The sequence below is a fragment of the Pongo abelii genome, chromosome 13 (assembly GCF_028885655.2).
Source record: "Pongo abelii isolate AG06213 chromosome 13, NHGRI_mPonAbe1-v2.0_pri, whole genome shotgun sequence".
Lineage (NCBI taxonomy): Eukaryota > Metazoa > Chordata > Mammalia > Primates > Hominidae > Pongo > Pongo abelii.
In genome coordinates this window covers 38658823-38673846 of record NC_071998.2, presented here as the reverse complement: position 1 = coordinate 38673846, position 15024 = coordinate 38658823, and the positions used below count along the sequence as shown (strand labels likewise).

At 40.7% G+C, this 15024-nt stretch overlaps 1 protein-coding gene across 5 annotated transcripts in view; it reads right to left on the bottom strand.

Annotated features, from left to right (window-relative positions):
- Positions 1 to 4819: 4819 nt before the first annotated feature.
- SLC24A2 (solute carrier family 24 member 2) overlaps positions 4820 to 15024 on the bottom strand; it is a 533689-nt gene continuing 523484 nt past the window's right edge. For 3 of the 5 annotated variants that reach the window (XM_054521034.2, XM_054521033.2, XM_054521032.2), the window contains one exon: positions 4820 to 13745. In XM_054521034.2, coding sequence (XP_054377009.1) covers positions 13496 to 13745 — 250 coding nt within the window. In that variant the 3' untranslated portion in view covers positions 4820 to 13495. The remainder of the gene's footprint in view (positions 13746 to 15024) is intronic. The other 2 variants (XM_054521036.2, XM_054521035.2) reach the window with 1 other exon arrangement.

Below are 15024 nucleotides of genomic sequence, written 5' to 3'. Positions count from 1 at the left end.
TGGTCCAGAGCTGAGTTCAAGTCCTGGATATCCTTGTTAATTTTCTGTCTTGTTAATCTGTCTAATATTGACTCCCACTATTATTGTGTGGGAGTCTAAGTCTCTTTGTAGGTCTCTAAGCACTTGCTTTATGAACCTGGGTGCTCCTTACTGGGTAAATATATATTCAGGATAGTTAGCTCTTCTTGTTGCATTGATCCCTTTACCATTATGTAATTCCCTTCTTTGTCTCTTTTGATCTTTGTTGGTTTAAAGTCTGTTTTATCAGAGACTAGGATTGCAACCCCTCCTCTGTTTTTGCTTTCCATTTGCTTGGTAAGTATTCCTCCATCCTTTTATTTTGAGCCTATGTGTGTCTTTGCACATGAGATGGGTCTCCTGAATGCAGCACACTAATGAGTCTTGAACTTTTATCCACTTACTAGTCTGTGTCTTTTAATTGGGGCATTTAGCAGGTTTACATTTAAAGTTAGTATTTTTATGTGTGAATTTGATCCTGCTGTTATGATGCCAGCTGGTTATTTTGCCTGTTAGTTGATGCAGTTTCTTTATAGTGTTGATGGTCTTTACAATTTGGTATGTTTTTGCAGTGGCTGGTTCCAGTTATTCATTTCCATGTTTAGTGCTTCCTTCAGGAGCTCTTGTAAGGCAGGCCTGGTGGTGACAAAATCTCTCAGCATTTGCTTGTCTGTAAAGGATTTTATTTCTCCTTCACTTATGAAACTTAGTTTGCCTGGATATGAAATTCTGGGTCGAAAATTTTCTTTAAGAATGTTAAATATTAGCCACTCTCTTCTGCCTTGTAGGGTTTCTGCAGAGAGATCACTGTTAGTCTGATTGGCCTCCCTTTGTGGGTAACCTGACCTTTCTCTCTGGCTGCCCTTAACATTTTTTTCCTTCATTTCAACCTTGGTGAATCTGATGATTATGTATCTTAGGGTTGCTCTTCTCAGAGTGTCTTATTTCCTGAATTTGAATGTTGGCCAGTCTTGCTAGGTTGGGGAAGTTCTCTTGGATAATATCCTGAAGAGTGTTTTCCAACTTGGTTCCATTCTCTCCATCACTTTCAGGTACACCAATCAGAGGTAGATTTGGTCTTTTCACATAGTCCCATATTTCTTGGAGGCTTTGTTTCTTTTCACTCTTTTTTCTCTAACCTTGTCTTCTCACTTTATTTCATTGAGTTGATCTTCAATGTCTGATATCCTTTCTTCCACTTGATCAATTCAGCTATTGTTACTACTGTATGCTTCATGAAGTTCTTGTGCTGTGTTTTTCAGCTCCAGGTCATTTATGTTCTTCTCTAAACTGGTTATTCTAGTTAGCAATTCATCTAACCTTTTTTTTAAGGTTCTTAGCTTCCTTGTGTTGAGTTAGAATATGCTCCTTTAGCTCAGAGGAGTTTGTTATTACCCACCTTTTGAAGCTTACTTCTGTCAGTTCATCAGACTAATTCTCCATCCAGTTTTGTTCTCTTGGTGGTGAGGAGTTGTGATCCTTTGGAGGAGAAGACACATTCTGGTTTTTGGAATTTTCAACTTTTTGCACTGGTTTCTCCCCATCTTCGTGGATTTATCTACCTTTGGTCTTTGTAGTTGGTGACCTTCAGATGGGGTTCTGAGTGGTCGTCTTTTTTGTTGATGTTGATACTATGTTGGTTAGTTTTCTTCCTAACAGTCAGGCCACTCTGCTGCAGGTCTGCTGGAGTTTGCTGGAGGTCCACTCCAGACCCTGTTTGCCTGGGTATCACCAGTGGAGGCTGCAGAACAGCAAAGATTGCTGCCTGTTCCTTCCTCTGGAAGTTTCGTCCCAGAGGGTCACCCACCAGATGCCAGCCAGTTCTCCTGTATGAGGTGTCTGTCAGCCCCTACTGGGAAGTGTCTCCCAGTCAAGATACATGGGGGTCAGGGACCCACTAGAGAGGTATTCTATCCCTTATCAGAGCTTGAGTGCTGTGCTGGGAGGTCTGCTGCTCTCTTCAGAGCTGCCAGGCAGGGATGTTTAAGTCTGCTGAAGCTGTGCCTACAACCACCCCTTTCCACAGGTGCTCTGTCCCAGAGAGGGTGGGGGTTTTATCTATAAGTCCCTGACTGGGGCTGCTGCCTTTTCTTCAGAGATGTCCTACCCAGGGCGGAGGGAATCTAGAGAGGCAGTCTGGCCACAGGAGCCTTGCTGAGCTGCGGTGGGCTCCGCCCAATTTGAAGTTCCCTGTGGCTTTGTTTACACTGTGAGGATAAGACCACCTACTTGAGCCTCAGCAATGGTGGATGCCCCCCTCACACCAAGCTCGAGTGTCCCAGGTCGAGCTCAAACTGCTGTGTTGGCCGTGAGAATTTCAGGACAGTGGATCTTAGCTTGCTGGGCTCTGTGGGGGTGGGACCTGCTGAGCCAGACCACTTGACTCCCTGGCTTCAGCCTCCTTTCCAGTGGAGGGAATGGTTCTGTATCGCTGGTGTTCCAGGTGCCATTTGCCGCTGGGGTATGATAAAAAACTTCTGTGGCTAGCTCGGTGTTTGCTCAAATGGCCGCCCAGTTTTGTGCTGGAAACCCAGGGCCCTGGTGGTGTAGGAGCTTGTGGGAATCTCCTGGTCTGTGGGTTGCAAAGACTGTGGAAAAAGCACAGTATCTGGGCTGGAGTGTATAGTACAGTCCCTAATGGCTTCCCTTGGCTAGGAGAGGGAGTTCGCTGACCCTTTGTGCTTCCCAGGTGAGGCGATGCCCTACCCTGCTTCAGCTAGCCCTCCTTGGGCTGTACCCACTGTCCAACCAGTCCCAGTGTGATGAACTGGGCATCTCAGTTGGAAATGCAGAAATCACCCGCCTTCTGTGTTGATTGTGCTGGGAGCTGCAGACCGGAGCTGTTCCTTTTCCAAAACAGGCTCTTAATCATCAGAACAAGAAGTGTTGATCACCCCAGCAGGCTTTGGGTTTTCCAAGAACACAGGCCAGAATTATCTCATACTCTTTTCTAGTACATTATACTTTGGTAATTATGTCTGGATTTTAGCAGTGAGAGTCTTAAAATAGCAAACACTTTAAAAATTATTATGGGCCAGATTTTATCCAAGCACCTTATATTATCTCATTTAATTATGTCATCCACATTTGAGGTTGATACTATTATTTTCATTTCATAGATGAGGAAATCAAGGCCCTGAGATTAAGACATCATATGTAGGGCCCATATGTCATGTCCTGAGGTAATTCAGTATGAGGGTCCCATGTGTCATGTCCTGGGGTCGATTCTCTAAATGATAAGTAATGGTATTGTGACTCAGCATCAGTTATTGTATCCTGCCCAAGATGGTAAATCTGCCCGTTAGTTGGGTGACTTTTCAAAGCTTGGGAAAATGTTACAGAAATATAGACATAATGAGGTAAATCAAATTTGTAGTATTAATACTTTGGTGTGGTTTAGGAATATGTTTTATGATCATTTGGATATTTTGTGTGTATTTTAAGGTGTTAAGGAATCCAGCATATTGGATAATCTGATTGCAATTTGAAATGTGTAATTTTTATTAGACTCATGATACTAATTTTAAAGATGTCATAGATTTTTATTACGTTTGTAAATGGTATTGAAATGTTTATTATAACCCAGTTCACTAACTTTTGTTTCATTTATTACATTAATTGCTTAGAAATTGATTAAGTGCATAGAAAATTTTGTTTTCTAGGATTCTGTCAGGCTTTTGGAGTGCTTGAGAAAATCAGGTATGTTAAATGTGTAAAATTTAAAATGCCTGAGGGAATTTAATTAACTAAATTTATAAATTGGATTATTTAAAATTTAATCTTTTATACTTAGTTAACTGAGGTAATCAAAGAAAAAGACACCATGAATTCTTATTTATTTTTTAAGATGGAGTCTCACTCTGTTGCCCAGGCTAGAGTACAGTGGGACAATCTTGGCTCACTGCAACTGCCTCCTGGGTTCAAATGATTCTCCTGCCTCAGCCTCCAGTAGCTGGGACTACAGGTGCCCACCATGACACCCGGCTAGTTTTTGAATTTTTAGTAGAGATGGGGTTTCACCATGTTGGCCAGGCTGGTCTCCAACTCCTGAACTCAAGTAATTGCCCCGCCTCAGCCTCCCAAAGTGCTGGGATTACAGGCATGAGCCACCGTGCCCGGCCTGAATTCTTATTTTCATATAAAATATTAGATTTATAACAAGACTTTTAAGTTAAACTTAAAGGCTTAGACAACACTAGTCCTTTGAATTTACACTTTCAATATATTTAATTGATTAAAATTCAATTTCTTTGGAGTAGTCCCTTGAGTGCACAATGTTCCCACAGATATTTAAAAGCTGAAATGATATTAGTAAGCACTCAATAAGTGATAGTTACAGATGGTCCCTCACTCCTGATGATTCATTTATCTTAATGATTTTTGACTTTACAATGGTTCAGAAGCAACGCACGTTCAGTAGAACATCAATAAATTATATGAGATCTTCCACACTTTAGTATAAAATAGGTTTTGTGTTAGATGATTTTGCTCAACTGTAGGCTAATGTAGGTGTTCTGAGCAACTTTAATGTAGACTAGGGTAAACTGTAATGTTCAGCAGGTTAGGTGTGTTAAATGCATTTTTACTTAATATTTTAACTTATGATAGGCTCATAAGGATGTACCTCATCATACATTGAGGAATATCTATATAATTAACAGTAACTCTTGCTTTCCCTGTTATCCCCTTGAATCCCTGCAATAAAACTTCCATGACCATGTATGTATTTCTTGTGACCCTGAGGGTCCTGATTAGTCACAGGTAAGAATTACTCCAAGTAACAAAACAATACTTCTTTGACTCAATAATTTTATTACTATTATTTTTTACACTGAGGAGACTTAGTTACATAAAGTGATATTCTATGAATTGATTATCAGTAGTAGAAGCACAAAGGTGTGGACAGTGAAACAAGAAGAAACACCCTTCATCAGAATGAAGTCCATGTGACACAAGTACATACTTCAAACAGCCTATGTACAAATAAATAGAGCTTCCTGTCTATGTACAGACATATTCACAGAGAATAAACTGACATAGTATCACCACGTATCTCATCATCCAGTGAAAATTACGCATAATAAACACAACACATACAAAATGACAGAAGTAATTTGGAAGTGCATCCACTGGATTTTTGTAGGGCTGAGGATAGGGGTTACAATGCTCCTTTAAAATGGAGGTGAACAAAGGAAGCATGAGACCACGTCTATCCTAAAAAAGATCCTTTACAAAAATGGCATTCTGATATTTTTAACATAACTGTCTAAAAGACAGTTTATATGTTATAGAGCAAATGTCTATGTTGGTGTCAACGTTGACAACATTTTCTTTGTTTTAACCATATCTGAAGAACAAAAGTATAATTTCTCTTTCTTTTAGTGCTAGCAGCAACTTCACTGAATCAGGAAGGTAGCTTTTGCTATTCTTAGTTTTGATGGCTTTTTAAGTATGTGGATTGCTTGAAGGTGGAAGCTGTTGCTTCCGGAGTTTTTTGACTTGAGCAGAAGAAATATCAAGGGTAGATGCAGGGCATATATGTGTACTTTGTGTTCAGGGTTCAATAGCGCAATTCAGTAACAGAGGCTCCCTCTTCCCAATAGAGTCTCAGCCCTTTAGAGAAACTCTTCAGACCACAAAACAGCCTCTAACAGAGGAATATCACTGGCCCTTCGTTCAGATACCCTTTCTTTAGGGCAATTTGGCCACTTAAGCATAAAATTGATGGGGTTGTCCAATTTAGTACCCATGTTTACTCTATATAGACAATTTAGGTACCCAGTTCTGGTGGATATTTTTAGGCTATGAAGTGCTTTTTAGTAATTATTTTACTTTCACTCAAATTATATAAAAGGGCTGGGTATGGTGGCTCATTCCTTTAATCCCAGCACTTTGGGAGGCCAAAGCAGGAGGATCTCTTGAGCCCAGGAGTTTGAGACCAGCCTGGGTAACATAGTGAGACTCTGTCTCTTAACAACAACAACATTAGCCAGGCATGGTGGCATGTGCCTGAGGTCCCAGCTACTCAAGAGGCTGAGGTGGGAGGATCGCTTGAGTCCAGGTGTTTGAGGCTACACTGAGCTATGATTGCACCACTGCACTCTAGCCTGGGTGACAGAGCAAGACCCTGTCTGTTAAAAAGAAAAATTATATAACAATTTGTGATGAAGTTGAAACATTAAAGTTTTTAGTTGTGGGGACATCTTTATATATGTGTGTAAACAGTGTACCATACTAGGTTAGAAATTGTGTATTTTAGCAGAGAGGAGGAAAATAACCACCAAAGCATTATGAAGTCTGCTGCTTTACATGTCCTCCCAAGGAAGGTTAGTAATTTAGGCATAAGGAATTATTGATAAATTGTATACCTCTGTTTGCCATTTTTATAAGGGAACTTCTTAGACCCGTCTTATATTTATATAAAAGCTCAAACACATCCTACATTTCCCAGGTATATGTTTGCTAATTATCTATTTCATTCTCCATATCGGTGAACTTTGCTTTACAAAACAAAATGGATTCCTGAAAAAAATCTACAATTTTAAAATAATTTCCATGTAGTATTAGAACTTGTTAAAGAAACTGTAATAAGCTATTTTGAAAATGAAGACTGCTTTTGTGAAATGAATAATTTCTTTGATTTTCAAACAGTTTTATTAAAGCACACATCTAAAATTTATAAGTAGATTAGGATTGCCTAGAACAATAATTGTAGTTAATAAAAAACAGAACAGATAAACTCCAATTTACAATAAACAATACAAAACAGGAATGACTCATGGACTGCTTATTGATTGACTATATTCAGAAGCCCTGAATATATGTATTATTGGTATTATGGCTTTAATTAAGACAGTTGTCTCTTATGAAGTACTATAAAGTGCAATATTAAAAAATTAAAAAACCCAAAAGGCATCCATTGTCCTTCAGTTTTATTCTGATAAGAATTGGGGATCTGTTTAATTAAATGGCAAGAAGTTACCTACCCTTAATTTATGCATGTAATTTCATCCTTAAAATAATTTTATTCAAGATTTCAGACTTTTTTTACTTTTCTGTTTTTTATGACACGATTTTAAAAATTAGTATTTTCTTTTGGTTAGCTGAGTATTTTGGAGAACTGTTAGTCTCCAAGGCCTTAGTTACTTACGGATCCATTATGAAGGAATATGCAACCCAATATGTAAGAATGCAAAAACAAATTCCCATCCTTTTGGTGAACCCTAGCCCATGAGATCAATCAGTAGCTTTACAAATCCTATCCAACCTACCACACAAAAGGATGTAAACACACTGCAGTACTGGTTAATAAGCAGAGATCCAACCATTTATCCCAGTTTCATATTTAAAATAAAAATATTGATTCCTCTTGATAAATTAGTGGGTAAGTACAGGCCCAGAGTTTTGGAGTAATCTAAAGTGGTGTCTCCCCGATTTTGAGTTCTTTGTGAGTCTGAGATTATGACCTAATGACCTTAAAAACAGTTTGTGACCTTGACTTCACCAGAGCTTCATGGTCATGCTGCACCCAGTATAGTTCAACACTGTTCAGACAGTGATTATTAGTCATAAGGTTCCATCATTTAAGAACAATATAAAGAATTCAAAAAGGCTTAGTAGAGAGGAACTATAAAAATTATTAAGAGGGTTAAAGACTCAAATAAAAATCTAAAGATAATTTTAATTGAAAATAGGTAAAGAGTCACATAGTGGTAACTTCCAACTATGGGGCAAAGAGTGAAGAGTGCCCAGATGCAGTTACTTTTAGCCAAACAAAAAAAAAACAAAGAAAAGGTTAAGTCATTAAGTGGAGGGGTTTGGGTTAACTTGGAGGGAGGCTTTTTTTGATGCTGATGGTTGTTAATCATTGAGCTGGGTCACACCAGCATCTATGCTGGGATCTCCCCCATAAGAGGACTATCCTTTGGATTAGCGTGATAGGCTAGACAAACCCTCTTAATGGAATTAAATCTCTGGTGGGAGCCTATGCAAGCTCCATGGCATTCTTTCAGACTTAGATATTTGTCTGTTTTTAAACATTTTATTAGGTTTTCCAGTCTGTCAATGAATGATCTGGTAGAAGTGCTTTGGCTTAGATAATATGGTGCTCTACACAGTCCCTCACTGTTCGTACACTAATTTGAAAACAGTTGCCTATCCTGTCGTAATTGCAGGGTCATTTTTGCCTCTCAAATACTGCCTGACTTGTGGATTTGCTTGTCCTTTGTAGCTGTTTCTTACTCTTTCTTAAGAAATCTGTCCCTAGCCATATTAAGGGCCTCCGTGGAGTTTGGGTGGTTCTGAGCAAGGCTGGCGCCCCATGTGTGAGGAAGGCATGCAAAATGCCAGTGTGTACATCAGCTGGGGGGAGTCAGTGTGGAAAACAGATTCCTTCCAGAGCAAACATGAGTGTGCCTGTGATTTCTACAGACGACTACATGCTCCTGGTGATTACATGCCACAACCTGCGCAGGTCCAAAGCTCCTGGTGAAAAAGGAATATTGCCATGGTGTAATAATAAGTAATAGAGTTGAGCTGGCTGTGAGTAGTTCCCTTATTGCTTTTCTTGTTTGCTATATATTTAAAAAATATGAAGCTCTGAGATTAAAAATGAAACACAAAGATAGAGGCAGAGGCAGAGTCAGGGAGCTAACTGTAAATAGATGGTGGAACAAGGCAGGGTTACTTTTCTTTCCCAAGGTCTTCCTGAGAAGATTTTCTATTTTTTAAAAAAATCTAAAACTGTACATGGGCTCTTATAATTGGCTAAACATAGCCTGATATTTGTTACCGTTTTAAACTACATAGGGATATATTTCAATGTGACACTTGTTTTCTTGGAATCCTAGGAAATTAATATCTCCTTTCTTCCCTTTCCTTATTATTCTATTTTTTCCCCTACCCCTCTCTTAATGAAAAGACCTTACCTAATAATTGGAGACAATATTGTTGAGAGAGGTATAGGGGTTGAGGAGGTATCTTTTAAAAATATTTAGCTGGATGGTTAAGATGTGGCTTAGCAAGAGTGAGCACTGACTTCTATGCATGCTTTCAGGAGACAGTTTTCTCCAGAAATCACCCTGAGAACAGCTTCACTTTGTTTCTTCTGGAACACAGCTGCCACCTATAATAGGGCCACCTACTTACCAGAAAAACAATCTGTCCAGGTGCAAGGAAGCATAGCATCCACATAATCTTGCGTGTGTGGGGGTGTGGGTGTGGGTGTGGGTGTGTGTTTGGTAGATGTGGGGAGGAAAGCACACTGCCATGTTCTGAAATGCTTGCCATCAGACCCATGTTAGATAGTCCAACGCAGTAATTTCTGCAGAGCATTTAATGCAACTTCCATCTTCTTCAATTCTATCTGGCCAGCCACTCTACCAGGTGTCTTTTCTTTGGTCAACTTTTTGTTAAGGTGGTCTGGGGGTGGGCTCGCTTTGTAGCTCATCTCTTCTCTCAGTGTTCTAGAGGCCTTTAAAAGCTATGTGCAGTGGTGGGGAGTTTGCCAACTCTCTTCCTGCCCAGGAATGGATGTACATTAACATTGTCAAATGTCTAATCAGCGAGGCAGCTGTGTTTTGCTGAAAGGGCTCCAAACCACCTGATTCATGTCTTCCCTATAAAATAAATTATGATGGCCCTTGTCAGGTGACACCTGTTAGAAGCCTTACAAAGCATTTTCCCTGAATATAAAACAGTCTCCGCCTCTTCTTATAATCTTCTGGGCAAGGCTTTATGACATTCTGCTGCATCTGCTGAGGGTATAAACAACCCTATCCCTTACTCCCTGCATATATCATTGCTCTGTCACTGCCTGACTCAGTTTAGGTCCTGGGAAGCTGCATAAACACCATCTGATCTTCAGCTTCAGTTCATCAGGATCTGGTCAGGTGCAGAGGGCAGCTGGAGATGGCATGGGATTCTCAGATGCAATTTAGGAGTTTCTATTTGGGAATTGTCAGTTTGAGCCAAGCTGCTCTGCTGCCTTGGAAGTATGGGGGAGGGTAGGCGGTGACAGCAAGCAAGACCTGCTTGGTTTGCTGTGAATAAATGAAATCATTTGCGTGCAACTCATTTATTTTAGACTGATTAGTACAATGTTGGCTCTTGAATTGTTGATATCTTTTATACCCTGCTCTAGAGAAGCAAAGAGAGTATCTGCAGTCTAAATTTTTGCTCTGTATTTTCTGTTGTGTATTCTTTGCCTCTGTATCAGCATTAGGGATATGGCTGACTGATTTCCTTAAGGCTATAAATTGATATTCTTAGGGTGGGAAAATATGGGTACATACGTGTATATTTGTAAGTATATGTGCATGGAACAAACAACCTTATGAAATCAGGAAGAAATGTTCCCTTTGGTTTGTGTGTGTGACTTTCCTTTTCCTTGACTTTGGCAAACTTGATGCTCCCTGCTTTAGAATCCTGAATGTGATAGGGTCAGAGGGTGATGATGTAAGTCATATTATATGTGTACATATAGATCTGGTATAAAGATATATATATATATATGTATATATTTATATATGTATATACACAGGCATGCAGGAAAGGAGTTAGAGATGACCTGTTTTGGAAACCACTGTGTGGAAAATTCTGATAATTATGCCAATGATTTGAATGGTTTAAAGACCCACTGTTGAACTCTGTACACATCTCTCTGAATTTACCCCGGCTCAACACATAACCACTTAAAAACACAGAAATGAAGGGAAAGCAAGGGCAGGCTATGGAATCACTTGTGTCCCATCCAGTGAGGGAGCAGTGCTGTTGTAGGTCAGGCTCAGTGCACATGACTGATGTGGGAATGGGGCTTGGAAATTTTGTCTTCTCAAATGCAACTTCACATGAAATACCACAACACTTCCTGTGAAGTGGAGCTCCCAGACAAGCAAAGGGCACCATAGCTGCTTGGATCAGCCTTCACTGTGAGCTAGGAATAAATGGGAGGGAGTGAGGAGACAGAGGGAGGATCAGGAATAAGAAGAGGGCGGCATCAGGTCTCCTTCAACTTCTGTTTTACATGGTCTGTTTGCAGTTGAGTCAGTCACCTATTTAAACCTTATTTCAAACAACACACCAGTCAATAATATAAAATTCACCCAATAACCAACTTGGCTGCCCTTCAAGAAATATACAGGGAAAACAACTGGAGTTTTTAAATGTAAAGTTCACTTCCTCATTCTTTCACTCACTCTGTAAGGAAGCAGGACAAATTCTTGCCCCAGTACAAAGTCCTGACCTTGATGAATGAGATTCATTCCCATTAGGTGACAGGTTCCACTCAGCGCCCCTATTGGATGGTGTTTCGATGTCTTGGAAGGCATTGTCCCACATCTGAAGACCCCAATCTGCCGAGTTGGAGAGATTTGAAAGCCAGCCTCCGACTGGCAGCCATCTTGATTTCTTGTTTTCCCAGGGGACCTTGGGTTTGAAGTGCTTTTTGCTTCTGGGTGAAGAGCAATGATGGGCATTTCCTGTTATTGCCATGCTCTGTGGGGTGAGCTGAGGTTTTCTGGAAAGAATACTGAGCTTGATCTGGGGCTGTCAGGTTACCTTTCCTCTTATTCTGCTGTGAGTTCTGCATCCTGTCTTCCTATGTTAAGAGGTATGTGCTCACAACAAAATCATAGCAGGCGTCAATGACAGAATTGATTGGCGATAGGAATACATATGGTGAAATTTCCCATATGCCGTATGTACCAACTTAGACGTAGGATGGGTACAGAATAATGAACCATCCTTGATTCAATTTTTCAACTGATTTTAGGGAAAGCATGACTTAGAGAAATGAAAAGTGCTCTACATAGTTTTCCATTGATTCAGTTTGCCTATTTTTTCCCCCTTGCTGGCTTTATTTTCTACTGATATAGATCTGAGAAAACATACAAGGTGTCATACAGAACTTGGGGGCATGGACTATTTTAATTTCATGCATTCAATGTAATGTTGAGCAAAATCAAGAAATCAAATTGTTGGAGTGAATAACTTGAAACCAGTATAAGGAAGCTGTCAAATACCGTGTACTCTAAACCTTAGACAGAATCCCAGATAAGGTCTTGATGGAAGAAGAGACATAGATGTTACAAGAATTTTAACCAAAGCCTGGTCCTGGTACAACTGGACCTAGCACTCAGAAACCTTCCTGGGGTGCACTGAGTGTGCAAATGCCTTTCCAAGCATCTCTAAGTTGCCTCAACCCAAGCAGTACTGATCAGAGTTAAGTTAGTGCTATTGGGAATAATGATTTCTTCAGACACTAAAGCCCTTTATGACTACATTGGAAAATGTTTTAAAGAACTATGCCCTTACATCCCATTAGGTGGCAAGGCCCACTAAGCACCTTTACTGGATGACTTCTTATCACACATCTAGGCTCTCTTGGCAGCCCTTAGCATCAAAATATATCGAAATGACAATCACAGCTAAACTTACCCCTCTTCTTTTGATGATAATGGGACATGCACTGGAAAAATACAGGTTCAGTTTATATAGTCTTGCTGTCCTAGAAAAAGCACTAATTTGGTTTGTAGTCATATTTTCTACTTGCATGCTGGGACAATATAAGAACAAAACAACTCAACCCTGGTTACCTCCCCACTTCCCCAAACCAAGCCACCCAGCCTGGGTTTTTACCTCTGTCTGTCCTAAGTACCCTGAGTTTCTTGGTCAGGGTACGCCGGTGGAGGTGGGCAGATAGTCCCTCTGTTTGGCTTGTAGGAATGTTTTGGAAGGCTCAACTCAGGGCCCCTACAGACCTTCTCCACTAAGCCCTCCTCCCTGCAAGCTATTTCCCTAAACCATCTACCTTACTAGGCAGGATCCCAGCAAGTCCAAGGTAGGCTGAACGTCACAGAAATGCTACCTTTGTCTTGTTGGTTCCATTAGTTCACCTCTTGTACTTAAGAGGTAAAGCCCAGACTGCAGGTTGATGCCCCTCTTCAAATAAGTACTATAAATATACTAGAGCTATCCCTGAAAAGATGCATTTGTACTTTTATATATATATGATTTTTTATATATATATATATATATAATTTTTCTTTCTTTGTGTTTATTTACAGGTATGTACTAATCTATAGGTATGCAAGGAGAGGTATAGTACAGGAACAGGCAGGATTTGTGTGTTCATGTGCGTATATTTATAATATGTATATTTGTAGATATATAGCCTGTGTCCTTGTTTGCATCGACTGTACCTCCGACCAGCGAGGAGTACCTGTCAGTGGTGAATAGGGAGAAGCCCTATATTGATGGTTCTCTTTGTCTTTTACATGAAGTCATTTCAGTAGGCAAGGTGGAAGCAGCCTGTGAAGTGAATGGGCCCAGTGTGAATCCATCTCTCCTCAAATCCACCAAGGAGGGACACTTGGCACCCAGGGCTGTGTGCCAGCTGCCTCTTAAGAGGTCAAGGAGCCCAGAGCCCAGAGTGGGGAGGGACCATTCATGCTGCTGGTGCAAGATGTGGCTTTTCCTGCTAGATGGAGACGGGGCATGTAAGAATTCTGTCTTCTAGGAGAACGCTCACCACCAGGAACACAAAGTAGAGGCCAAACATGATGAAGCCCAGGATTTTGTTCATTCGCCACTTGCAGAGGGCGATAGAGAGGATGACGAAGAGCAGCATGATGAAGAGAAGGACGATGGCACAGAAAAGGCCATTGCTGCTGACAGCCACTGGCTGGAATCTGTGAATGACGGTGTACAGGAGCCAGGGAAGTGGGAGCCTGTGCAGAAGTGAAGCAGGGCAGAGGGGAGTGGGAAGACAAGGGGGTAGTCAGACACGTTGAAGAAGGCAAATAACCTATTATTACCTTCTCAGGAACTTTAATCTGAAAAGCGTGCCTTGTTAGGTTCACTATGACTCGGGCATGGTTGGCCCAGGAAACCACTTTATAAGGAAATAAGACTTTAAAAACCTTTATGTCCTGACTGAATTCAGAACAGGGAGAACAGCTAGACAACATCAAAGACATGACTGCTGTGGGTGATTTCTACATTTGCGAATTTGATTGGAAATTATTTTGTTTCCTTCCTAGTTGAGATTAAAATGTTGCTTTCAGTCCTAAAAAGGTGAATTGCAGGATTTGCACAGGGTGAAGGGAGCAGGCAGGTGCAAAAAAGGTATAGAAATGAGTGGTGAAAATGAGGAAAAAATTAAAAAATGGAGACAAAGAATAGCAATGACTTAATAGTCTAAAGGCAAGTTAAATTAAATGATGGTGGTTGGGGGCCACGATACAATATCACAGGCTGAAGTTTATTCTGGGAAAGATGTTGACAATTGTTTGATGAAAAATTGGTCTTTCTGAAAGATTTAAGGAAGGCAGTATCTTACATTTGTGATGTGTGTGTTTTTTTTTTTAAACTTTATTATGTATTTTTATACCTGTTTTCTCCCTTTTCATTCACCTTTTAAAATCTGAGGATCTCTTGTGTTTCTTATCCAGAGTGGTGATCCTGAAAGACCTCAGGAGAGCTAGTTTCCACTGCACCTCAAGTGTTGAGTAGAACTCTGGGAAAGGAAGACGGCTGGAAGTGCAAGGCTCAGGGAACATGGGCATTTCCAAGTGGCTGGTGATAGGCATCTGGCTCTACCCATCAGCCTAATGACAGCATGGTGGCTAAGGAGATACCTGCTTGGCTAGCTGAGCTTTCTGAATGACAAAAGCTAAGGGAGGTTCAGTTTTGACCTAGACTCAGGGTGTGGGAAGAGCAGTTACTCTTTTCAAACATTACATTCTTCAAAGGAAGAGAGAAATAAGGAGGGTGAAATGGGCAGTGAGTTTACTCATCTGCCTCCTTTGCTGGAGAGACGGCATTGGAAGGCAGAGCCCATGCATTGTGGATCTTTGAAATTCCAGGCCTGGCACATGCAGCCCCTAACTGGGTGCATATGTTAACCTGGGCCAAGCTGAAGTGATTGATGTGACTGCCTTGTGGGGATCAGTACCGGCACTTTGCCCAGTAGAGCCTGGCCAGGAGGTGCTTCTTTCTGTGAATTTG